The 25,771-nt window shown below is 36.2% G+C and overlaps 2 protein-coding genes across 4 annotated transcripts; both read left to right on the forward strand.

The window, feature by feature from the left end:
- Positions 1-811: 811 nt before the first annotated feature.
- Positions 812-25,718, forward strand: LOC120014806 (anaphase-promoting complex subunit 1). Of its 3 annotated transcripts, XR_005471636.1 has the most exons (38): positions 1,146-1,372; positions 1,544-1,607; positions 2,454-2,538; positions 2,692-2,978; positions 3,171-3,276; positions 3,386-3,546; positions 7,006-7,193; positions 7,288-7,357; positions 9,297-9,467; positions 9,827-10,320; positions 10,860-11,319; positions 11,736-12,074; positions 12,377-12,460; positions 13,729-13,821; positions 13,942-14,001; positions 14,940-15,038; positions 15,293-15,433; positions 16,051-16,131; positions 16,606-16,677; positions 16,894-16,965; positions 17,584-17,677; positions 17,754-17,836; positions 18,006-18,062; positions 18,177-18,254; positions 18,351-18,472; positions 18,566-18,726; positions 19,489-19,565; positions 19,640-19,753; positions 20,728-20,829; positions 21,470-21,610; positions 22,011-22,184; positions 22,385-22,448; positions 22,561-22,700; positions 22,786-22,943; positions 23,731-23,809; positions 24,182-24,280; positions 24,719-25,295; positions 25,373-25,718. XR_005471636.1 is itself a non-coding variant. In XM_038866876.1 (37 exons), the coding sequence occupies exons 1-37, from the start codon at positions 1,146-1,148 to the stop codon at positions 25,112-25,114; spliced, it is 5,493 nt and encodes a 1,830-aa protein (XP_038722804.1). In that variant the 5' UTR covers positions 812-1,145; the 3' UTR covers positions 25,115-25,718. The 3 variants fall into 3 exon arrangements, 1 of the variants encoding a protein (XP_038722804.1); XM_038866876.1 differs by having other exon boundaries at positions 812-1,372; positions 24,719-25,718; XR_005471637.1 differs by lacking the exons at positions 22,385-22,448; positions 22,561-22,700; positions 22,786-22,943; ... (2 more) ...; positions 24,719-25,295; positions 25,373-25,718 and adding an exon at positions 21,771-21,942 and having other exon boundaries at positions 22,011-22,151.
- LOC120014680 (ribulose bisphosphate carboxylase large chain) lies at positions 4,659-6,278 on the forward strand. The gene is made up of 3 exons (XM_038866703.1): positions 4,659-4,875; positions 5,182-5,213; positions 6,165-6,278. The coding sequence occupies exons 1-3, from the start codon at positions 4,659-4,661 to the stop codon at positions 6,276-6,278; spliced, it is 363 nt and encodes a 120-aa protein (XP_038722631.1).
- Positions 25,719-25,771: the final 53 nt, after the last annotated feature.

The raw sequence follows: 25,771 nt of genomic DNA on the forward strand, positions 1-25,771 counted from the left end.
AAAGCTGTTGGAAGTCATGTAAAAATGTGGAAGTAACCATAAAGTGCTAAAAAGTTTTATAGTGATAAAGATAAAATGTGAGATAAAAAAGTATTTATAATTAAGAATTAAAAAACTAAAAAGGTGGGATGAAAAAGTTGGAAGTTTAGGAGGAAAAAAAAAACTTAAGTGTATCCTACTTTTATATATATATAAATTGATGAAAATTACTTCAAGATCATGTAAGATATAACTAGAACACGTAAGTATTGTTATGTATTATTGTTTAATATAAATAATAATAGAATAAACGTTGCTATTGTTATGTATTATTTATTATTATTAGGTAATAAAGTATCATAGTCTAAAGATACAAACATATACATACATATATATGTATATACACACACACTTACTAAAAAATACATATAAAAGATATATACAAACATATATATATATATATATATATATATATATATATGTGTGTGTGTGTACATATATATGATGTATATATATATATTTAGTATTGGGGTGTGGGGTTGGGGGACTACAACCTAGTGTAGTCTCCCTTCCCTCCGTCCCATATTAACACCATTGTACAATGACAAGAGAATACATTTTCATTCCTATCTATATCAGCAAGATACGTTTCCCAATACATATTACTGTCTCATTACACAATAACCATTGCAAGTGCCCTAAGCCAACCAATGTCCTCTCCTCTCTCGATGCCAAACAAAAATATAGACCATCAAATTGTGATTGTTGTATTCACATATTCCTCCATGGCCTATCAAATATCACCATATGAACATCCATGCCACAAAAAAAAAAATGCACCATTGTTGTATTCCTATTCTTGTTCCCTCCCTTCATTTTCTGTTGTGCAACCAAACAAGCCGTGAGGGTTTAGGGTTCACCCTATACCATTTTCCCTCTCAAAACCACCGAACAAGATCAAATTAAAATACCAAGCAGCAGCGGGAGATGAGAATATCCCTGCATTAGGTCGAAGAGACTGATTTAACTTGTTCTCGAGAGCAGAAGTTAAACTCGCATTTTCAGAGAAGACGAGTAAAACTAAGATAGAGAGAAGGCCAGCCATTGCGAAGAAGACCCAGCAAATGTGCCCGATTTTTTGACTCTCTTGAAGTCGACTTGCTAGAATGCCTATCGGCGTTCGTGAACTCACAGTATTGGGCGAGTTCAAGCCCTTCGGCTTGATTGCCGAGGCTCTCGACGGAAAGCCTCCAAGCAATGTCTCCGAAAAGTTCGATTACTTTCTCTTCGACACTGAAACCACACGAGAGCGAGAAGAGGAGGATGAAACCGATGCATCCATTGCCGCATTCAGCGATGGCTGTGATCACGAGCTCTTCATTAGAGGAAATCGGTAAATTCTGTAATAATTATACAAATTTTATTCTCCAATATCGATTAAAGGAGTAAAGTTTATAGTTAGAGATTGCGTTAGATTACAAAGGTCACCGGACTTCTATTCTGTGCTTGACTGCTTATATCAGGCATGAATTGCTCACTGGATTGGTTTTCTTGTGTCAAACAGTATCATATGGTCAACAGGAGCTGGGGTTTTTAAAAGATTCACCTTACCGACCTCAGTTATCAAGGTACGTTAAGAAATATTTACAGACACATATTCATCAAAATGTGAAGTCTTTTATTTGTTCCTTTTGAGGTATTAGTGAATTCTAATTCGTTTAATGCCAAGACTGCTGTTCGTCCTTATTTGGCTCCTTGTAGATGCCATTACTCGTATAAATTGTTACTATTAGCGGGTCACTATTTTGACTTGGAAGTGATTAACAAGTACCGCTTCAACATGCAGACTGATTTCACGTTTTCATTATTCTTTACATTTATGCAAAGTATAGGGTCATTTAATTTGCTCAGTATGACTGATATTTGCTTGTTGTTTATAGTCATGCTAAGTTGCTACCCTGTTCAATACGAGATTTTTATCCTTTCTCAAGATCACTAATCTCCTCGTCATTCAAATTTTTTTAGTTTTCTTTTCTTGTTTTTGTTTAGAAAGTTGAATTTAAAAGTGCTAAGAAGTTTCATTTGCCAGTTCTCTTGGAAAATTCAGGGATATAGTAATCACAATTTCATGCATTGTATAGTTTTCCTGGTAGATTAATCTGCTTGCTAGCTTATTCCACTGAAGAGAAATGGCATAATAGAGTCAAACTACTCTGGTACTTACACCACCAAATTTTACTTTTGTGGGATGCAACTCGATTCTAAATTGCTATGACCTTTTACACCTTTTACGAAGGTATTTAGATCTGTCACAAAATTATGTGCTTGTATTTCAATATGAACTTTATTTATCTTGGCATCTTACTTACCTTAGAGTGTTCCATGTGCATGTCTTATAAATGTCACTGTGTTTGTTCTTTCACTCCCTCGGAAGAGTTGGATTTAGGTTGACAGCTTCTTAATCCATATTCTAGGTATGCTGGTGTCGTCTTGGAGAGATGACGGAAGCTTTACTATGTGTATTGCAAATTGATTGTTTAACACTATACAACACATCAGGTGAGCAACTTGGAATTTATTAAGTGAAAGTTTGTACTACAATGACAAGTGTTCCCTCTTGACGAGGCATACACATCAGTTCTACTACGTGTTAAATTAATTTATTTTCTAAATTATTACTCGATTATCTTTCCTCACAAAGTCTTTTAACAGGTGAAGTAGTTTCTATCCCTCTACCTCGCACCATTACATCAATATGGCCTCTTCCATTTGGTTTGCTACTGCAGCATGCTGCTGAAGGGAATTCACCAACACAAAATTATTTTTCATCCTCAAGTCCTTTATTTGGCTCACGTGAGATGTTTCATTCTAGAAGAGAAATTGGTCATAGTCCACAGCACAATTTCAGTTTCTCGAGCGCATCTGACTGCGCAATCAAAGGGGAGCCCACCAAAACTTCTTCACATCTTATTCTAAAGGATGCATTGGAAGAACCACAGGTATGGCTGATGGTTTCCTTGTTACTATTCATATTTTCCGTGATGTTACATTTCTCTTTGCTTCTTCATTTGAGAAAAATAATATGCTTCTTGGTTCTTGCTTTCGAGTTTTGAAGTCTGTGTTTTCATCTCCGTTGAGGTTCTTGTGTTTAATATACTTTTCTAATATAGTTTTGGGCTGATTATTTTTAGTTAACCTATATTGAAGAAAGGGGGAAACTCAACATAATGAAGGATTTTGATGAAGAAACAATATGGACTAGCAATCGGATTCCTCTAATGGCATCATATAATAAAGGTTTGTTGTATTGCCTTCTACATGATCAGTTCCATCTCTGCTGCGCCCTTTTTTCTTTCATTTTTTTTTCTTCCAGAAGTTGATGTGAACCTTTTCACTTTGTTTACAGGAAAGAAGCAACACTCAGTGTGGGTTGTAGACGTTATCAGTCCTAACCTTGAAATGGCAAATTCTTCTGTGAGTGAGGCAATTCCAGCTGCCAGGTTGCCACGGCAATTTTCTTTTCGTAAAGTATGGCAGGGGAAGGGTGCCCAATCGTCTGCCTCTAAGGTGCCACTCAACTGTTTTATTCGTCGATTGTCTTGACTGCAAAAAATGGAACTTTTTCTATGACTTGGTAGCAACTAAAGCGAATATAAAGAAGTGGAAAATGCATCCTAGGTTGGATTTTAAGACAAACAGAAATAATAGACGATGTGTTTTTACTTGGGCCTAATAATCACTGCTTAGGAAGGTTGTTTTCATGGAGCTACCATATTGCTGTATCAGGGTGCAACAAATTTTTAGCTTTCTTCTTTTTCCTTCTCATTTTCCTCTTACTATATTGTTGCTGCATAATTGGAAATCTAAACGTTCCTATATTATTGAATTAGTATTTTCTTGTTTATTTTGTGTACTGTAATTTTAATTTATTTTTTATGCAATTAAGTTCATTAGGCGTTAGTTTATATATGTGATGCAGCGAAAAATTGATGACAACAATAAAGAATAGCAGAATAAAGATTTGAACGAAGAGATTAGAAGAAGGGACGATAGAATCGACTCAATGGAGTCTTTAGGGTTAAAACCCAACAGAAAATTCTGTATTTTAATTGAATTAAAGTCTAAAGTCATCTATAGCACGGAAGGTTACAATCCTTAAATAGAGAACCCCAAACCACTCCTACTAGGAAACCAATACTAAAAAGAGATCAGACAGACTCCTAATTGAACCCTAAAAGATAGTACTTGTTCGCCAAGCAGTAGACTTCCTAAAATATCATAATAAAACATTAATAAATACTTAATCTCGTTTTTCTAACTAACCTAGAAATTACGATAATGCCATCGCTTTTAAAACTCAAATAAAACCCTATAATATTGTCTTAACAATAATACTAACTTAAGTAAAAGATAAACAAGACCTAAAACCAACTGAAAAGGAAGTAAACTTCTAAATAAACTATAATTGAAAATCTCATGATTTTTGATCTGCATCAATATGGGTCGGCGACAGACAAAATGTATGCATTTTTACCCCCACTGCGAGAGCCTTCTGCATGAGTGTTGTTTACTTTTTATAGGCGATTATGTGGCTCAGTGGTAGAGTTGCAGAGGTGCAACCTAGAATTCACAAGTTCAATTCCTGAAAATAGCCTCTCCACATATTTGTGGGTTAAGGTATGCGTTGGAGAGACCGTTTCTTATTTTGTGCCGAAGCTCTTTATAAAGCACAGGCTGAAACAGGTGAAATCAAAGGGCATTACTTGAATGCTACTGCCGGTACATGCGAAGAAATGATCAAAAGGGCTGTCTTTGCTAGAGAACTGGGCGTCCCTATCGTAATGCATGACTACTTAACGGGGGGATTCACTGCAAATACTAGCCAACATCTTGCCTGTCTCTGACTTTGCCCACTACGGGAGCCTTGTACATGGGTGTTGTTTACTTTACTCTCTAAGAAAGAGGAATATTATGTGAATAAAATCGAATATTTATGGTTTGCTTGCCCTTCCTCTCTTTCCCTTCCTACTCAACTTTTGTTCTTTTCCCTCTTTCGTTCTTGGCAAACCCTATTCTTCTTCTTCTTCTTCTATTGGGCTTCTTTTCCTCTTAACATGTTATTGTGTTCAAGTGTCTTTATTGTTCTACATGACCTTTTGGTATTAGAGACAGGCTTTAGTTTTAGTCTTTTAAATTATTAAGTCTTCATTTGGATGGCTATTTCAAGTCAAAAGGTGATTGTTCTGTAAGTTTTTATCATATTACCTTTTGGAATTGTAATGGTTTAGGGACTGGAACTAGAATTGGGAGGAATATTGTTGCAAATAAAATTGAGTATATGGAGGCCGTGGGGTTGTTTTTTCCTCTCTTTCTCCTTCTTGGTTTTTCTTCTTTTTCCTCTCTTGTTCTTGGCTTCTCTCCCGATGCTTCTTTTTGCATCTTGGCTTCTTTTTCCCATAATATTATTTTATTGTTCAATTCTCATTAGTTTTTTTACATCACGGGCAAACATGTGACGAAGTGCTAGAGTTGCAGGGGTGCAACGTAGAGGTCACAAATTCAATTCCTGGAAACAGTCTCACCACATATTATGTGGGGTAAGGTCTGCATACATTCTGCCTATCCCCGACTGCACCAATTACGGGAGCCTTGTGCACCAGAGTTGTTTACCTTTAGATGTGTCATTATGTCCTTTTATACATCCCAACTCTAGTTCAAAATAAAACACCAAAACACCGGTTTTGTTCAATCATTTATCCTCTTAGATAATGTGCTTACTCCTCTTCGGATTCTTTTATGGTCATGCCTTTGGTCCTTAGCCGATCTATTTGGACTTGAGACTTTTATTTGTTTATCTGTGCCATGTTTTTCATTTCTCTTCATTGTTGGGAATGAAAAAATCAGACAGAATTGGTAGGCGAGCATGTACTGATTAAGTCTCAACTAGCCTAGCAGTCATAAGTTATGGCGGCTCCAATTTTAAATACAGGGCGATACCCTGCGCGGCCAGAATGGGCTTAGCAGTCAGAATTCATTCAAATTACTCACTGGCGTTTTTGGACCTATATGTTTCCTCCTATAAATATTCAAACTTGGTTGATCTGATCAATTACAACCTTATAATGCAATAACATTCTCTGCCTCTGTTGCTATTTTTGTTTCTTTCTTCCTGAATTATTCACTAGGTCGGTTGGGTTGGTTCTTCTCGCATGGGTGGTGAGTTGAGTGCCACAATCCCAGTCATCATTGTTGATCCATATAAGCCAAAGTTTGTGGCACTGGCGATGTCTCTGGCATAGATGCAAGAATATATAGCTCCGTCTCCATGGGCGGTGGATGGGGAATCAAGAGAAGCAAGGCTAGGCATACCGTACACAAGGGATTGTGCAAAACTGCCAGAAGTTGTGCTAGAAATCACTTGTGTCTCTTCTTGCATTGCCCTTGGTCCTCTAAAATCCGGGCTAATATTCTCATGATGATGGGCATTTCTTGGCCCTCTAGTTCTTCAGTGGACAAGGAATTAGTGGCTTGGAAGGCTATGGGCACTGACAAACAGCAAAGGTGTTTCTTTCAGTTGATTCCTATTTCTGTCATGTGGATGCTGTGGTTGGAAAGGAATAACAGAGTGTTCAACGATAGAGAATCCTTCATAGATACTTTCCTAGTCAATTGGTTGGACTGCATTAGATTTTGGGGTTCCTCCTTTTCTGGGAACTTGTTTGAGCATCTTTTCTTCCCCTCTTTGTAATTTGTTTGGGTTGCGCCTCCTGGCGCTTGAAAAAAATCTTTTTTCCATTCAAAAAAAAAAGAAATCACTCGTGTTCAGTAGCTGCTTTCTTGACGAGTGCCCTTGGGGAACTGCTGTCCATTGAACATATATTAGTGTTGAATGTATTTTCCTTTGATCGTACTTATTGTTATCTTTAATGCTGCTTCTTAACTTTTTCTAAGCTTTTGATGCTGTGGTTCTATATAGAACGATTTCTTTTAATTTTTATTTGATTTTGTACCTCAAATGAATATCAGGTTTTTCTGGCAACTGATGACGATGCAGCTCCTGTAGTGTGTTTTCTTCTTCAAGAGCATAAAAAGTTGTTGTCTGTAAGGCTTCAAAGTGTTGAAATCAATAATGAGATTATCTTTGATGTTAAGCCTGACATGAGCTGGAGCATACCTGCAATTGCAGCTGCACCTGTGATTGTAACACGCCCAAGGTTGAGTTCCTTTTATTCTCTCCTTAGTTGTTTCATATTGGTCAGTTGTTCATGATATTGTGAAGTAGCATTTAATGGGTTTTTTTTTTCCCAGAGTGAAAATGGGACTCCTGCCATATGTGGACATCATTGTTTTAGGTCCGGAAAGCACATTCCTTCTCTATGTAAGCTCCATCCATTGAGAATTTTTATTTAAATTTGGTTATGGATAATTAGTGGTTCGATTGCTCATGAACTCCTTGACTTAAAAGAACTATATTAGACTGAACATAAAAGCCCAAAATCAAATGAAACTCAAACCAAGACCTAATTGACAAAGCAAAGATCCATTCCTGAAAAATAGAAAATTACATAATGGCGCCTAGTATAAGAATGCAGCATAGATCCTTTAATTAATAGGGTAATACACTTACCACCCCTAAAGTTTGCCATAAAGACAAATACCCCTTTCTAGTTCGAAAAAGACACTTTCCCCTTACCAATTAACTCGCCGTTAGTTTATTTCGTACAGATTGATATTTTATGAATTCTAGAAAAAGTTATAAACAAAAGAAGGGCACCAAGTGCATGCCTGAGATACACCAGTGCTGAATGAGATTCAGAACAATATCCTTGTCGTTACAACCTCTCTCCACATATCCTCTAAGCCTAAATAAATGATCATAAAAGCATGGGCTCATTGTTTACAATAATGAGAATTCCTCCCCCCTAAAAATCTTGCTATTCCTCTCCAACTAAGTTGTCCAGTGGAGGCAGCATGTTGACGAGGCCCTTAAGATTCATGTCTTGATGATCGGGATAAGGCTAACAGTTTTGCTTTGATAGTACCTACAGCAACCCACTGGATACCCAACATGCCTTTAAAAATATTCCAAAGATTCATAATCCTTTCGCACTGACAGCCTCTTGCCTTTCGAGATCCGGTCCATGGTGCAGCAAGAGACAAGCAGCATTTTCCTCCCCTTTCTTGCATTGCAGCATCTTTTTGCAAGCCCATGCCTGGTTTTATGCAGGCTATCAATAGTTAAAATCCTCTGCTAAGTTGCCTCCCATGTGCAAAAAAAAACTTTTGGATGTGCCAGAGTTTTCCAAACACCTTTCTAGGGGAAGGTAAAACATCAGTGTCTCCAGCACATGTCCCTTCGAGCTTTCCTGTTACACATCTGGACCAGGGGAGGGGAATGGTGGCGAGTCAATGCAAGATATATAATATGTTGTTTTGTCAATAGCAAATTTTGCATTTTGTTTGTTATATAATTTTCTGTTAAGTTTGACTTACTATTGACTAAATGAGGGAGGTAACTGTCCATTGCGTTAATGATTAAACCTCAAAGTATCTCGTGTTCCTTTTGAAATTAGAGGGGGTAATAAGTCTATCATAAACCTCAGGTCTAATATATGTATTTTACCATTTTATAAGCTAATAGTAATATTACATTTATGACCATGTTCTAATTTCCCATTCATCATCATGTTACTTTTTACAACTTTTTAAAGTGTATTTACATTGTTCTTGGAACAAAAATTCAGCGTTCGTTTGCATTGTTGTACTTGGTACCTGTGCAACTACGCTATGTAGGTTACGTGATATATTTTTGATATACCAAAACATTACTGGTTGTGTTGCATTGCAGTAGTTCACTTCCCTTTCTAGCCAAGTGCACCTGATGAGTGATGACAATGGAAAGTTGTTTAGCATTTTCTTTTGAACTTACTAAGGAAGTAGTGATGGTAGCATGTGATAAATGGAGGCTAACGTCCTGTGCGAGGGTGTTATTGGAGAAAAAGAATCAATTCAAATGGCTTTGTCCTATTTTTCCCTGAATTGCTCTATCTATTTAAATATGCACAACTTGAACATACTTCATTGAATCTTTATCGGATGAACCTCTTTATCCTTTGGTAAAATGCCGTTGAAGTTTTCTTGCTGACTCTTTTCTATGCATTGAGTTCTGCTCCCACAATATTTGCTTTAATGTTTGATATCTTTGTTCCTATATGATTTGATATTAATTATTCAATTTATTTAGGAAGGTTCTTTGTTTTCTCCTTTTGATGTCAAAATATCTTAGATGTGTATAGTTGACATGTGTTATATTGCAGTCAGGGAACCAATGCCTGTGTCGATTTTTATTACCTTCTCATCTTGGTCAAGGAGATCTCTCCCCTAATCCAAAATTTCCGGATAGTGCATCTATTCCCCATGACTTAAAGATGGTTGGTTTGGCTGATGCAGTGGAGGGGCGTGTAAACATAGTATTAAATAGTGGACAGGTATGCAAACTCCTAAAAAATTTAGAAACTGTTAAGCAAAAGAACAAAAGAACTCTTGGTACTATTATTAATCTATTTGCTCATTGTTCTGCTGAAAAGTTCTCTGCTATATTCTGAAATATTGCAATTTCATTCAGTTGAACTGTTACTGATGTATTAAAATATTTTATAATATTGTGTCACTCTTTAATACCACATACACCACTCCGGACTTGCAACTGCAAGTTGGGTATGGTTTTTCAGTTTTTGATGGTTATCAAATTAAATTAGGCTGGGTAAGTTCCGGTAGCTTACTCTTTAATGAAATCATTTGTGTAATCAAATGCTCTGGCTTTGAATATTTTTTGTTATTTGTCCAGATGTTTCGATGTGCTCTACGGAGAAGCCCTTCATCTTCCTTAGCAAACGATTGCATCACAGCAATGGCTGAAGGGCTTGGTTCCAGTTTCTATAATCATTTTTTAGGTCTACTTTGGGGAGACGGCGACTCCGCCTATTTGTCAAAGGCTGATTCTAGTGTTAACTCTGAATGGGATTCATTTTGTAGTGTCATTTTGCAAATGTGCAGAAAGACTAGTGTCATATCTCAAAAAACTACAAATTCGGTGACGCCTTCAGCTTGGGATTTCCTCTTGAACAGCAAATTTCACAATAACTATAGCAAAAGTAATTTTCTTTCTGGTATTTCTCTTATAACAACACCTCGTGATGGTTGGGATATGGATTCTTTAGGACCAGATATTTATTGTAAACAAAGCTCAGGAAAAGGCTTTTACTCTGAACTATTGAAGGAAGTTTTGGAAACTCTGCACGCGTTGTATGAATGTCTAAAATTGGATAATCTTCGCAAATGGTAAGTCCAGTTTCTCATTATGTGCAACTACCTCCTGTAGTTAAGGCCATGTTAAAAATTTTCTCTGACGAGTATAATTTATCCTCTGAGCTCTATCCTTTTTGAAGCTAGGATTAGTTTTGTCAAAATTTAATTTGTTATCATCTGTGTTGCATGAAAAGATGAAAGTCAAGAAGCTGCTGTTTATTTGTATTATTAGGAGTTAACATGGGTGAGTGGAAGCACAATTCTCCCATGCTGAAAGACTTACTGCAATTTTTTAACTTAATGTTCAAATGACAGAACAAGATATTGTAGGTTTTAGCTCTATGTATATGTCTGCTGAATATTTTCTGAATACATGCGTCTTGCTAAACCTCAAGTGGAATCTTGATCTTGTATTTGTATGCTGTTTTGTATTCTTTTGTGGCTTGCGTCATGCATTTTGGTTTGAATTTGAACTTTTGAAATTTTCAGAATAGTTGATAAGCCTTAGGACTCATTATTCTGTATCCTTGTTTTATTAATGCTATAATCTAAGAAGTAATTGGCGCTTTTAGGGACTTGGAGTCTCTGGCTGTTCTTTTGTGCAGTATTGCCAAATTTCTTGGTGAGGAAATTTATCTTGATCATTATGTACGAGATTTTCCTGGTCTTTTGAAGAAGTTTGGCATGTGCAAACCATCTTTCTCTCAGACGAGTCCTCCTAGTTTATTCAGATGGCTTGAAATGTGTTTGCAACATGGCTGCACCTCTGCAAATAAAAATGATCTTCCACCTTTAGTTCGTAAAGATGGAAGTAATGTTGTGAGCTGGGCGCGAAAGATAGTCTCCTTTTACAGTTTACTCTGTGGTGCTAAACAGACAGGGAAGAAGCTTTCATCTGGTGTTTACTGTAGTATTGCAATGGGTTCATACTGCAGTGCTGACGAGCTTACTGTCTTGGCTATGGTTGGGGAAAGGTTTGGATTGCAACAACTTGATTCACTGCCGTCTGGTGTGTCACTTCCTTTGCGACATGTAAGTTAGCCTATTATATCTTACAAATGTTGGAAGCTTTGTCAATGAATCCTTTTGAAAAATTTCCATGGCTTTTGTTCCTTGTAGCTTCTCGCTTTTGTTGTAAAGTTTATTAGATTAGTGTTGGCATGGCTGTTGCAATATTGACGATGGTGATAAGTTTAATTGGTAAAATGACAAATGCCAGACGTGAAGCTTCTGTATTCTGTCTCTCTACTGATTATATTCCTTGGATTGTGATTGTACAAGGTTTATGTCCTTTAACCATCTTTTAAAAAGAGCCTCCGGTTCTTGCTTTTGCTGCACTTCTCTTGTTCCTTACTTCTTTGGCTCCAGGATTTTCTTTAGCAACATTAAGTTTCTCATAGTATTTTTTTCCTCCACCTTGATAGTTGCCTTTTTCCTGCTGCATTTAGGCACTGGATAAGTGTCGTGAATCTCCGCCAACTGACTGGCCTTCAGCTGCATATGTTCTTCTTGGTAGAGAAGATTTAGCTTTGTCATGCTCGGCTCTTTTATGCAAGTCAAAGGAGCTTGGAAATCAAGCCATTGTGAATCTGATCTCCATGTCCGCACCTTACATGTTACATTTGCATCCAGTGGTAATTCCTTCTACAGTTTTGGATACAATTGGATTGGAGAGTACAAAGATTGAAGATACAGATACTGTTGATGGGTCAGCGACTGATGGTATGGACCATATCTTCAACTCTAGCACTCAGTTGCATTATGGTCGAGATCTGCGATTGAATGAGGTCTGTTCTGGCCCTTTTCTTAGAGTCACCCATTATGATTCTAAGGATTTATGTGATTTATTTACTGTGACAGCTCCTTCAATTCAATGATGATTGCAGTAGATTGTTGTTTACTTTGTGCAATGCTTAGCAACTATAAAATATTTGGAGAGACATTGGCTTCTGTTATCCTTTTTATCTCAAGTTATTCCGAGAACTTTTTTTCATTCTCTTTATTTTGTGCTCGTGGTTTATTGTTCTTCCGAAGCAGTTTTGAAATTTTTTTTATTCTGTTTTACAAAATAATTTTTTTTCCCCATTAGGTTAGACGGCTTCTGTGCTCTGCAAGACCAGTGGCGATTCAAACACCTGTGAATCCTAGTGCATCTGATCAAGACCTCCAGCAGGTATACTTTATCGGTACCTTCATTTCAATTACAGTATTGTCAGGGGTTTTCTTTACATAGCGTCAATGGAGAATAGCTGTTGGCTAAAGCAATGGAAATACTTACTTCTTGTCAGGAAAATAGAGAATAAAGATTACTGGAAATTCTACCCTCTTCCTTGCAGAGCCTTTCTCATTAATAGATGACCCAAGGTCAATTACAAGTATAACTTCTCCTAAATCTATGCACAACATAATTGCAATATCTTCTAAGTACAGAAACTAGCTGTAACGTCTCCTAAATCTATGCACAGCATTACTACAATATCTTCTAAGTATAGAAAGTATTCCCTATGTTCAGCACAGTCATTGACAGCTAAAATTTGACTAGCTGTCCTTCGACACTTCTATGGGTATTAGATAATGTATTGAAGCAAGATACATGTGTATATGTATATATTCATTTCTATAAGGGTGCTTAACAAGGTATAAGATATATGGTTCAGCTTTTTTTATATCCTGATAGTCCAAGGCTTCAAAAGAGGTTTCAGGAATGTACGCTTAACAAGGTTAAGAAAACATTTCTTGCCAACATTTAAGATTTCTTGGAGCCTATGTCCTCAGAAGTACATTGACTTGCTAAGGTAGACTTTGGGCTTTGGCAGCACATCCTTAATAAGATGGACATTGAGACTTAATATTGTGGTAGTGTTAAGTGGTGATTTCTTCAAAGAATCTGTTGCCTGGAATTACTAAGTTTGGTCACTTCAGGATGGAGGTAGTAGTCAAGTAACATTTTTCACCTGACTGAAATTTAGAAGACTTTTGTGTTGTTTATTATTGAGGACGTCATAAGGTTGAATTGCTTCACCATTGAGGTAAATTTGGATTGACCAAGCCCAATGGGCTTGCAGTCAGTGAGACTAGTTAATTAATCTTTTCAATTGAGCCTGGGTCTCTGTATTTGATGTTTGAATTTTTAATGGGATCAGCAATTGAAGTTTCTAATATATGATGGCTGCTTTGTTCAAAATTAAAATGATTTGAGTTGGCAGCATTATGCTTGTAATAATGTTAGAAATTGCGTCGTTTCATAATTTTCAGCACTCTTTCTAGACATAAGTTGCTTGTTTTGTTACTCGAATAATTGAACGACAGTGCTTGACGATTTCTCTCTTATTTTTCCCCTGACCTTGATGTCTTTGCTATTTCTGTTGCTTTATCGAGATAGGTTGTTCTATGTACTTCTTGTCTTCTTTTACTGTATCTCTTCTTCATTTGCTTGTAAAGGCTCAGCTATGGCATTTTGCACAAAGGACCACTGCTCTTCCTCTTGGCCGTGGGGCATTTACTCTTGCAACTATATATACACTTCTAACGGAGGTAGACCACCTTTGGCGTTTACTAATGAATTTTCTTTGCAGCAGTTTTTTTTTTCAATAAAATCTTACATTAATTGATTGAAGATGCATCTTGCTTTTTAATAGAACTTCTTTTCTGTAGGCCTTCACGGTCCCAAAGCTAGTTTTAGCTGGTCGGTTGCCTGCTCAACAAAATGCAACTGTATGCCCCTAATACCTATATTATATTTTATTGTAATATATTGGCATTGCTTTTTTTTGAGTACATACGCATATTATTCTGGTCAAATCACTTTGACGAAGGAGTAGGACAACTTTTGCTATCCTCATTTTAAGGGCTTATTGTGAGTGACTTTAAGCACTAGATCTATTCTTGGACTGTGAAATAGTAATTTTAAGGGAAACTTGGGGATTGCTAAGGCTAATTAGGGTTATGGGATGATTAGGGCTCTTGAAGACAATAATTTTTGGGCTGAAAAAGGAAGGAAAAAAAAACAGATTTGAAAATGCTGGAAAAGTAGTGAAAAGGTGGATAAAAGATAAATTACCTAAGCATCACACGAGGATTCTTTGGCGTCGCACCAAAGGATGATTGCATCACATGATTGAAAGTAAATGCCTTGTTGGCAATACATAAAAAAAATCACTTGCTGGAAATCATCTCAATATTATATATTGAGATTCATCAATTCATGATTCATTGTAATAGAGAGATTACATCCATATTTACGACTATACTATCGTAAAAGGAATCAAATTAAGATACCAATTTCAACTCTCAACTGAACAAACAAACATAATAAGAGACTAATAGCAAAAATTATTATTAATAATATATTCGAAATTCCAGCAAACCTCTAAATTTTAAGAATACCTACTTCTAGAAGTTAAAGAAGACCCAGATTTAAATTAACTTAAGAAAACGTATAATAAGACTTGATTTATCTAGAAAGACTCTTTGACGTTCCAAACAAACCACGACTTTAGCTTTTGACTTTTGGTATTTTAACCTCTTTGTCATCTGCATAACATATCTTTTAACCTCTTTGTCATCTGCATAACATATCTTTTCAGCAATCCATTACATGTTTTTATGAAATTCGATTGCCTTTTAGCTTACCTGATTGTATGGTCTTGTAGGTTAATTTGGACCCAAATATAAGGAATATACAAGAACTCAAATCCTGGCCAGAGTTTCATAATGCTGTAGCTGCTGGGCTAAGGCTGGCTCCCCTTAAGGTTTGTTACTGCTTCTAGGGATCAAAGCTTCCATATACTTCGCCTGTGGCGAAATGTGAAAATTGGGATCCTTTTCTTTAAATTATGTTATATGCATGAAATCTCTTACAACTGTGAGGGCAAAAATGGACATTCCATGTTTTTTAGCATGGTTTGAGTGGACATGGTAAGTTTTTTCATTCATTGTGCCACCTTTTCATGTCTTCTGCATACGTACTTTACCATGTTCATTAGTATTTGCCTTTCTTGTGCAGGGGAAAATGTCAAGAACATGGATAATCTATAACAAACCTGAGGAACCAAATGCAGTTCATGCAGGACTTCTCCTTGCACTGGGTTTGCATGGATATTTGCGTGTTTTGACTATCTCTGACATATACCAGTATTTGCAACAGGTGACACTCTTCTTGTCCGGACTTATGGTAGTTATACTCTAAATAATTCTTTTGTCCTTTTGAATATTTGATAAACAATTAACTTCTTTGCTGCCACATACAAGCACAGTATCTGTAATACGTTTGGATTCAGTTTCAAGGAAGTCATAGTTGCTTAGGTCTTGGTCCTTGAACTGATATTTTCTTGTTGTTTATGGAGAATTTAATGTGTTATGCCTTTGGCAATTCTTTCTAGTTTTTCTACCTGAATGTAACTTTTTTTTTTGGTTGTATTGTTTCACCTTTATAATATTTTAAATATTCCCAGCCTTTAGAAGGGTGTTTTTTGGGTTCATTAACAGCTTTTATCAGTGCCTACTTTTCTCTGTGTCAAGAAATTTCGGTCAAACAGTCAAACTGTTAAGGAAACTTCATAATCTAATTTAAAATTGTATTAAGTGTCATTATCTGTGCATCTTTTCTATGTATTTAAATTATGTTTCAGAGCAGCTTTTGGAATGGAAGAATTTATGTGCCTGGTCTCTGGCCCTTTCTTTGCTATAGCTTTTTGTTCATCATAGCAATTGTTGCTTTTTTATTTTTATTTCTCTGCGAGTCTGTGACGTTTCCTTTGGTAGGAACATGAGAACACAACTGTGGGATTAATGCTTGGCCTGGCAGCATCTTATAGGGGGACAATGCAACCTGCAATATCAAAGGTGACAACAGATGCTCATTTGATAATATTTTTTTAATTTTATATGATATAATCTTGAACATCAATTGATCATCTGATACTGGAGTACTTGCACATTTTATTGAAGATGTATATTTCTGGGCTAAACTTTTTGCATCCTTTTATCTCTTGCAAAAACTTTTCCCCTATATCTTTCATGAATTGTTTTCGTCCGATCTATAAAGATTTGTTGCTTGAAGTTCATATATATCTGTTTGAAAGCAGGAAAAAAATATTTGTTGTTTAGGTTAGTATTGGCTTAATTTTCTATCATTCAAGATTTTTCGTTGCTTTTATGCAACATGCTATAAACTTTATGGGAAACTCACTTACATGGCTTCAAGCGGTTCTCATATTAGTATGCTCTTGCATTAATAATATTGTAGTACAATTTATATGCCTTTTAATATATCCGTTGTTTAATCCATGAGCCTTATAAAAATTCTGCACTGTGCAGTCTCTTTATGTTCACATACCTTCTCGACATTCATCATCCTTTCCGGAGTTGGAGTTGCCAACCCTTCTACAGGTATCTATATATTTCCACTGTTATCACATTGCTGCACTCACCACTTCTGTAAGACTCCATATTTGCTAGTTTAGTTCTACGGTTAATGGAGTCAATTTTAAATGCAGTTGTGTGTTAAATAATTGATTGGCTTACCGAATTAAAATGAATATTTTTAGGATCATTAGGCAGTCTTTCATATTAATGATGTTGAAATCCTTGTTACTATATTTCCAGTCTGCAGCACTACTGTCAGTTGGGCTTCTTTATGAAGGATCAGTGCACCCGCAAACAATGCAGATTCTTCTGGTATTTCCAATTCTATCTTGCAGTCAAATTGACTTCTTTCTTGATGTTTAAAATGATATAGATAAATCGTCTTTGTTGCAACCATCAAGCTTATCGACTTGTTAAGTTTTGGGTCTGTGCCTTTGCCTGTGTGTGCTTAACGTCATTTGCATATCGGATGTTTCTAATAATTGATACCTCATTTATATTTATATTTAGTTTCTCATGTCTGTCAACCAATCCCAGATCTGATGTTGTTGAACTCTTTCTTCATATGTGAGGTTTTGGGAATTAATGATTGCTTTACATTACAAAGCCTGAAGCCCTGAATTGTACATTTATGAAGTCATTTAGTTTTGAAGTATGCAAATAGTCTTCATTTGTAGAAGCTTTTCCAGATTTGAAATGACAACTATGGGGGAAATCCTCATAATTTTTTCCTGTGAAAACTGAGGTTGAATGATACATTGTACATCATACATAACTGGTCAAGGATCAATAAATTCCATGAGATATTTATAGTGTGATATAAATCATGTAACCACTATTCTGCTGATTTAGGAAGCATTCGGGAATTTGGTTTTAGTTTCTTCTTGGAGGATGCCTTATAATGGAGCTTGAGATAATTTCATTTTGCAGGGTGAAATAGGCCGTAGAAGTGGAGGTGACAATGTTCTTGAAAGAGAAGGTTATGCTGTTTCAGCTGGATTTTCACTGGGCCTTGTTGCACTTGGTATGCATTTTTTAGACTTGTTAATCAATGTATTATGAAATTCTGTTCTTAGCTAATTCTTTTTTATTGAGTGAAGGTCGTGGGAGAGATGCAGTTGGCTTCATGGAAACTTTGGTTGATCGTCTGTTCCACTACATTGGTGGTAAAGAAGCTCATAGTGTATGTTGTCGAAATTTTATTTATCTTGTTCTTTCCCATCTTGTTCATTCTAAATAATGTGCGTCTGAAGTCCTAGTGCTGCCTCTAGAGGTAGAGTAGCTGAAACATTTAAATTCTTGTGATTTCTGGTTATTTCTCTGAAGCAGTTATTTTGTTTTTCCTAAATCAGGAAAGATTTCCATTCTTGATGCCCTCGACAGATGAACACAGCCGTGCTGCTGGACAGGTTGTCCAAGCTACCTCTGACAAGAAAATTGTTGCGTGATTGGATCTGATGTAAAATAATGTTTACTTTTAGGAAACACAGTTTATCATAATCTTTTACTGTTATGTGGTGTAGATGATGGATGGAACTGCAGTTAACATTGATGTCACCGCACCTGGAGCTACAATTGCAATTGCTCTAATGTTTCTAAAGGTAATTAGTAAAAGATGCTACTTAAGTTTATAAACCTTCTTGAACATTTTATAATTTATTTAGTACAAAATTCTCAGCATTTTGTGTTTACAACAGACTGAATCTGAAGCGATAGTGTCAAGGCTCTCAATTCCACAGACACATTTTGATTTGCAGTATGTGAGGCCTGACTTCATAACGCTTCGTGTAATTGCTCAGAATTTGATAATGTGGAGCAGGTTGTGTATATAATCAAATAAACTAGCTTTCGTTTGAACTTTCATCCATGATGTTTGTCCCTAAATTGACGTTGATAAGTTGTCCTACTTTAGGGTTCAACCCTCCAAAGACTGGATTCAGTCTCAAATTCCTGAAATCATCAAAAGCAGCATCAGTGATCTCCATAATGATGATAGTGATATTGATGAAATGGATGCTGAAACATTTGTCCAGGCTTATGTCAACATAGTGGCTGGAGCATGCATTTCTATTGGTAACATCCTGACTTGGTGCTTGATTTTTTGCCCATTACGTATGTACATACATATACATATAACCTGGTTTTTGATCACTTGTGTTTATGGACTAAAGAAAATAAGGGTAGTAAAAAGAAGTGGGTTAGTGTAGGAAACATGATGACTGAGCGAATATCTAGATTAATAGGCTAGTGAACCTGTCTTTAGGAACATAAGTTAATCAGTTAAGATGACAGCATTATTTTGTTTTTAATTTTAAAATACGAATTCATGGAACTTTGTGAGGAAGTGAAACAACTTTTTTCAAGAAACTACTTTACTAGTTTGAGACCATCAACTTAAATTTGGAATCTTATGATTGTTTTCATTCAAGGCAACCCTGTTATTCAATTACAGACGGTGATACTGGGTTTTCGGGACGATTTTTATTAAAAAAAATGGTGTCCATCAGTCCGTTAGATAAGTTTCATGACATGCAGGGTTCTGACATCAACCAGATAGTAATCTTTGTATTTATTTGAATTTTCATGTGTATTTTTCTTTTACTTTCCCTCCCTTCCTCTCTCTGAAGTCTAAGTATAATTCCTTTTCTTTTCAGTTCCTGATAATGATAAGTGTCTGGTTTCTGTGGGTGGCATTGATCTAGTACATATTTGACCAAATATTTTTTTAATGTTCAATTGCATCATAGCATTTCTGTTTTCTTTATTTTTGCATGTAACTTGGCACTGAAGATTAGTAGTTTTTTTTTTTTCCTTTCTTTATTTTTTAATGGACAGGTTTGAGATTTGCTGGCACAATGAATGGAAATGCGCAGGAGTTACTTTACGAATATGCTGTCTACTTTCTTAATGAGGTCTTGCATTCAACAGAGTGGTGCTTATAAATTTAGTAACTTCATAACAGGGATATTTCATTTGATTTTTGCAGATCAAGCCTGTTTCTTCAACTAGTGGAAATAATTTTTCCAAGGGATTGTCTCGCTACATTGATCGGGGAACATTGGAAATTTGCCTTCACCTAATTGTTCTTTCCTTATCTGTGGTATGTGGTTCTTTCCCTATCATATTCCTTTAATGGCAGACTCTTGAATTTTCCCTTCAATATTTTTTTGATCATGAAAGCAAGTACCTGTGACTATAAGTACGTGCATACTCTTTCACGACCTTCCTCCGGTAGCAATTATTGGTGAGATAAGTGCTGGTTCAAAAACTATATATGGTGCATAATAGCACCAATAACTTGATTAGTTGCAATGCTGGTTCTAAAGCTTTAACCGCTCAGATGCACACATTTATGTTTCTTCACCTTTTGTTTTTGTTTTTTTTTCTTTGCTTTTAATGACTATCAAATGTCAACGCAAATTTGTGATTCGTTGTAAAAGGCTGATTGATTTGTGACAAGAAGGCATGGTATCTTGCACAAGAACAATGTGATAGAGGCTTATAGGACTAGAGGGGCAGCGAGATACTCTTAAAATTTCTCGTGAAAGTGGCAGGCATCAACTGTATGGAAAAAACTGAAGATGAAAAAGCTAATTACGATTTACGAGCTCATGAATGAGAAAATATCAAAAAAGGTTGCCTTTAAAGTAAGGGTTATTTATGTTATGCAATTAGATTGATGAGAATGTAAGAAGCAACCAAGTCAGTTAAGCTTTATAAATGAATGTGTTTTTTTTATGCAATTTACACTCAGAAATTCTTTCCTGAATTGATCGACCTTCTTTTGAACAAAGTCCTTGCGACTCATATTGTGATTAGCCATAATTTTTTTAATGCACCAACCAAGAGACAAATGAATGGCTAGGAAATGAACCATGGGAATCACACTACTTTTGTCAACCACTCAACCATTGAAAAGCATATTAAAACTTTGGGACACCTTCATACACGTCAATTCCTTTACCTCTTCAGTTCCAATTAATTTGATACTTGCACTTACTTGAGTGTCTCCTAAATTTTTTCACAGATTTTATGTATGTCTCAGTGTTTAGTGATGCTGTTCTGAGATTGCAGGTTATGGCTGGTTCTGGACATCTTCGAACATTTCGTTTATTGAGATTTCTTCGAAGTCGTAACTCTTCGGATGGGCATACTAATTATGGCATTCAGATGGCGGTAGGCATATCTATTTACTCATGAGATCCGTCATATCCATAAACTGATCAATTTATTCATTGTACATCTTTTTATGAGATGTGAAATCTATTCATAACTTATTTATTTTATTTTGGCTCTTCCAACTTTTCTAAAATATACGAAAAATGAGTTATCATTTGCTTGTTCGGTGATTTCATAATAATTGTGTTATAATGCACATCTCCATCAATTTTGAGGCTTTGGTTAATGATTTTTACTTCAGGGGGTTACTTTTATATATCTTGTAAGCTCAATTTTGTGGTCGGCTTGCTTTTTAACCATTTGTTCTAAGATACTGATAAAGCATTCACTAGTCTGAAGACACCTTCAGTTTTTTTGGTCAACTGAAAAGCTTAAAGGCTCTATTCACTTCCTCCCATTTATATATGTTGCACAGCCTAAGGTAATGGGAAAAGCTAAAGTTTTAAGTGGACTTCCTACTATAATAAATGACCAAATATACATATAGTCATGTATATTCTGCTGAATAGTAGTCCAAATTGATTTGGTTTACTCATTTATTTTTGAATGTTATAGCTATTATTGTCATTAGTGTTGCTGTTCTTGTTCTTCTAATCTTCTTATCTGCTCCTTTATCTTTGCTCTACTTTGGTTATAGGTAAGCTTAGCAATTGGTTTCTTGTTTCTTGGTGGGGGAATGCGAACATTTTCGACTAGCAACACTGCAATTGCTGCTCTGCTGATTACCCTTTATCCACGCTTGCCTGCTGGACCAAATGACAATCGTTGCCACCTTCAGGTACATGATGATGCAATATGTTAGGAATAAGAATTGCAGAAGCTCCTGCTATAGGGTTGAAACAACACAAGACTCAGCGAATGCCTTTGCAAAATTGTTAACCTTTCTTAAATGGAGTGTTTAAGAGGTCATGTCTAATATAATGGCTTTTATTATGCAGTTCATGTCTTTTTTTAGTGCTGCTCCATCTCACATGAAGAGAAGTGCTTTACATAAATCAAATGTTGCTTCCTTCTAAACAATCCATTGGCTGCAGAAGCCCAAACTCCTTACAGTTGTTCCGTATTAATGGAAGGGCTAGAGCATTCTTATCAGTTATCACCCCCTCTTATGTATGTGTGTGTTATTTTAATATGATCTGGTGTCATCTGCCTTGTTTCTGAAGAAACTCTATTTCCAGGCATTCAGGAATTTGTATGTCCTCGCTACCGAGGCTCGCTGGATTCAGACTGTTGATGTTGACAGTGGTCTGCCTGTGTATGCCCCGCTTGAAGTTACAATTAGAGAAACAGAACATTATTCAGAAACAAGTTTTTGTGAGATTACCCCGTGCATTCTGCCAGAACGTTCTATAGTAAGTTTCACAAAGCATTTCTTTACTATTTCCCAGCTTGGGCTCTTTCTATTTTGTTAAAATGAATGTGGAAATGTTTTGCCGGTGGCCTTGCTAGCTCAATGAATCTGTCCACTTTTCAAGTTAAAAAAATATAGGAAAGGATTTTATCAACTAGATAAAAGAATAAATGAGTCTGAAAAATGATATGATGCTTGCAGTTGAGAAGAATACGTGTTTGTGGCCCTCGGTACTGGACTCAAGTGATCGATCTTGTGCCTGAAGGTAGGATACTCCTGCCCCATTCAAGTCCTGTCCTCTTATATTAGTTTAAGATATCCAGATTATCTTTTTGAAATAAATAAAAAAAAGGAATAATCACCTCGTCTGTCCACAGACAAATCCTGGTGGAGTTTCAGGGACAAGAATGACCCATTCAATTCTGGCGTTCTCTATATCAAACGGAAGGTTGGAGCTTGTTCGTATGTTGATGATCCCATAGGGTGCCAGTCGCTGCTTTCACGAGCAATGCATAAGGTAACAATCACATTATAATTTATGGTTCATTGTTTCCCTGATTCAACCTTGCTATATAGGGGATATCAATTTGCCTTTCATCCAGGTTTCTGGTTTGACAAGTTTAAAAGCATGTGATACAAGTATCAACTGCCCTTGTGGACCTGGTTCTGTTACTGTTGATCAGTTGGTCAGCACCTTTTCTTCTGATCCAAGCTTAATTGCTTTTGCCCAACTATGCTGCAACCCGTCATGGAGTAACAGGCAAGTTCACAAATCTGGTTTCCTTTTAGTCATAATGTTTTTGTTGATGTTGTTGACCTCAAGAGCTCTTGTCTAAGATAATTATAATATTTTATTCATGCAACACCTGAAAAAAAAAAAAAAAAGTGGTAATTTGCAAAAATGTTTGATTATTTACATGCTGATAGTTGTGGCAGTATGATGGCTGTACTGAGATAGATAAGAAAGTTATCTGTCCAAATCTCCTGGTCAAATAGTAATCCACCTGACTAGTTTTTGTTCTTCTTGGGATAATTGTTACATCCACTTGAAATAGAATTGACCAGGATCATGGCTTACTGGGGTTAGTATTATTTCCTATTGTTCAGACAGACAGCAAATGGTTGCTTATATGAAGGCCATTCTGCCATGCTAGAGTTGCCCCACACGAAGTCTTCATTGGGTTGCGGAGAAGACCTACCTACATAAACTTGAGGAAAAAGATTTGTTTATCCTTTAAGAATTCGGCCAACTGTTCCAACATGTTTTGTATTCAAAAAATGTAATTTGTTTTGTAGGATTTAAGGATTGTAGCCTTCACTGATGTCTCGCATTCGGAATGTAACTTTTAGTTTTGGTTGTACAATAATTGGTACTTGGACCATATTATCTGATTATCTATTCCTTAATTTAGTAATGATGATCAAAAGAATATAGGCAAAGAAATGGTACTGCTGTGTAGAAATCCTCCTCTGCGGTGGGCGGGAAGTCCTTTTTTATGCTCAAGCTGGGGTGATCACTAACACTGATTTGTTAAAATCTCTTGCAGATCTGACGTTGATTTCCAAGAATTTTGTTTACAAGTATTATTTGAGTGCATAAGCAAAGACAGACCTGGTCTGTTAACGGTAAGTTTGTAGTTCTTCATACTGCTTACTTAACTCCTTCAAGTGCAACTTAACCTTGATGATTTAAGCTATTCTCCTCTTCAAACCTGCAAGCATGACCTTTAGCATCCCGACATGTGGTCAGAGAAGTTATCTTGCTAATTTATGGTGCATGCCAAAATGCATTTTGTCATTTATTCATGTGAGTTGAAAGGATTGTCAAATAATAGTTCACTCATTGGAACTCATTCATTCTGTAAAAAAAGCTTAACATGTAGCATGTTTGTGTTCTCTTCAATTTGTTTGTTATCATATGTTTTGCATTTTGGAATTCAAGTCAAGTATTTGCTGTTGTCCACTGACTTTATGTTTTGTTTTTTGAATTTTTCGTAGGTCTACTTGTCATTATATATGACACTTGGGTCAATGGCTGATCAGGTTGCCAATGTTACTAATGCTCTCAGTGACTCACTTTCTATTTGCAATTTAAAGGTATCTTTCCTTACTCTCAGTAATAATCTACTAATGATTATGGTATTCTGTTATTTCCTTTTGGACTTAAGTCTTAAGATAATATAGTCTTAAGATAATATCCTCAGTTGGAAGGTGGTACACCTTGCTTAAGCAGAAAGTTTGTAGTCAATAATCCAATGACTGGTAAATACATGGAATAAGAATAACTTCTAATCAATGCGTTTTACCTATATTTCTTAAAACCAAGTGGAATTAATTTACAATATACTTTATTTGGTGGAATCCTGCAATGTAAAGGTGAACTAATTGGACTGGGACAAACTTAATATGTAAATTGCTAAAAATTGATCACTTTTAAAAAACTTGTCTGAGGTTGTCCTTCTGTAGTTGCTTTCTTCAATCTTGATTATAACTGCAGATTAATCATAGCACTTTTATTGGCGTGTTCTTTTGCAGCTTGCACTAACATACAATGAGGCAATTTTGGGCGGAAAATTGGCCACTTCGAGAGGTGGCATTATTCAATCAATCTTTCTAGGGTCTGTTAGGAAGCGGATAGAAGAACTCCTAAACTGTTCAGAGGGATTGAGAAATGATTTATGTAACTATTTGATGTTGGGAAGATGGCCTGACGAAGCAGAGGGAGATAAAAATTCAGTACTTCTTTCTTGGTACCTTCAATGGTTCGGTATACCTGCGTCATCTGTTGTCAAGGCAGTGGTGGATAAAATAAAGCCCAAGCTCTTATCATCTTCTTCAGTCCCCCTGCTGCGTTTGTCACTTCCAGGCACTCACATGAATGCCATTAGAGATATAGATAAGTTACTGTTTTCTCCCCAAGTCAACAACTGATGCTCAGATGGTGAACTTCATAGAAAAGAGAAACCATATGTTTCCCTTGTATATTTTTGGTTGCTTCTGCATGCAGCTCCTCAGCGGTTTATGTTAGTTTCTTGAAGAGAAGAACCATGAGGCTGTTTCAGGTCTTTCAAATTTGGAAGGTTCTGGTTTGACAAAAGATAGCAAAGTGCAGGTATTACTACCATTTCAGAATGAAGATAAACCTGGAATACGGTTATTTCTAACGCTTGCTTAACTTCTGTCGAACAGCTTCTTCTGAATTGGGTCTCACCAAGAAGAAAAGGGTGCAATGCTACCATTCATGTGAAGTCGACCTGGAGCAAGGAGTCTTACGTTGACTGTCATGCTCAACTAATGGTAGATGAGCCAAATACCTCCATCATGCAGTTTTGTTTCTAAATCGAGTATCTGGCACATTATCATCTTTGTTATTATCAAAGCTTATATCCCAAATAAATTGGGATGACCTACATGATCAAACATAGTGTGTGTGTATTTGATTACAGTGTAAATTAAATGATTGCGTACCAGGTCGCTGATAGGGCCTTTTTTTTGTATGATCTTAGTGATTTGCAAAAGTATTAAGTCTTTTTGAGCATTTACGTTCATTAAGTGCAGGACTTTAAAGAGTGCCTTTCTAGAGATCTG

The sequence above is a fragment of the Tripterygium wilfordii genome, chromosome 14, assembly GCF_013401445.1.
Source record: "Tripterygium wilfordii isolate XIE 37 chromosome 14, ASM1340144v1, whole genome shotgun sequence".
In the NCBI taxonomy this organism is placed as follows: Eukaryota; Viridiplantae; Streptophyta; class Magnoliopsida; order Celastrales; family Celastraceae; genus Tripterygium; species Tripterygium wilfordii.

Bases quoted from the DNA above. Each gene is read 5' to 3' on its own strand.
- LOC120014806 (XM_038866876.1), top strand. From the start codon at position 1,146: ATGCCTATCGGCGTTCGTGAACTCACAGTATTGGGCGAGTTCAAGCCC. The intron at 13,822-13,941 runs GTAGACCACCTT...TCTTTTCTGTAG, and splicing joins TATATACACTTCTAACGGAG to GCCTTCACGGTCCCAAAGCT. The intron at 19,754-20,727 runs GTATGTGGTTCT...CTGAGATTGCAG, and splicing joins TTGTTCTTTCCTTATCTGTG to GTTATGGCTGGTTCTGGACA.
- LOC120014680 (XM_038866703.1), top strand. From the start codon at position 4,659: ATGCGTTGGAGAGACCGTTTCTTATTTTGTGCCGAAGCTCTTTATAAA. The intron at 4,876-5,181 runs GTCTCTGACTTT...TAAATTATTAAG, and splicing joins TACTAGCCAACATCTTGCCT to TCTTCATTTGGATGGCTATT. The intron at 5,214-6,164 runs GTGATTGTTCTG...ATTATTCACTAG, and splicing joins TGGCTATTTCAAGTCAAAAG to GTCGGTTGGGTTGGTTCTTC.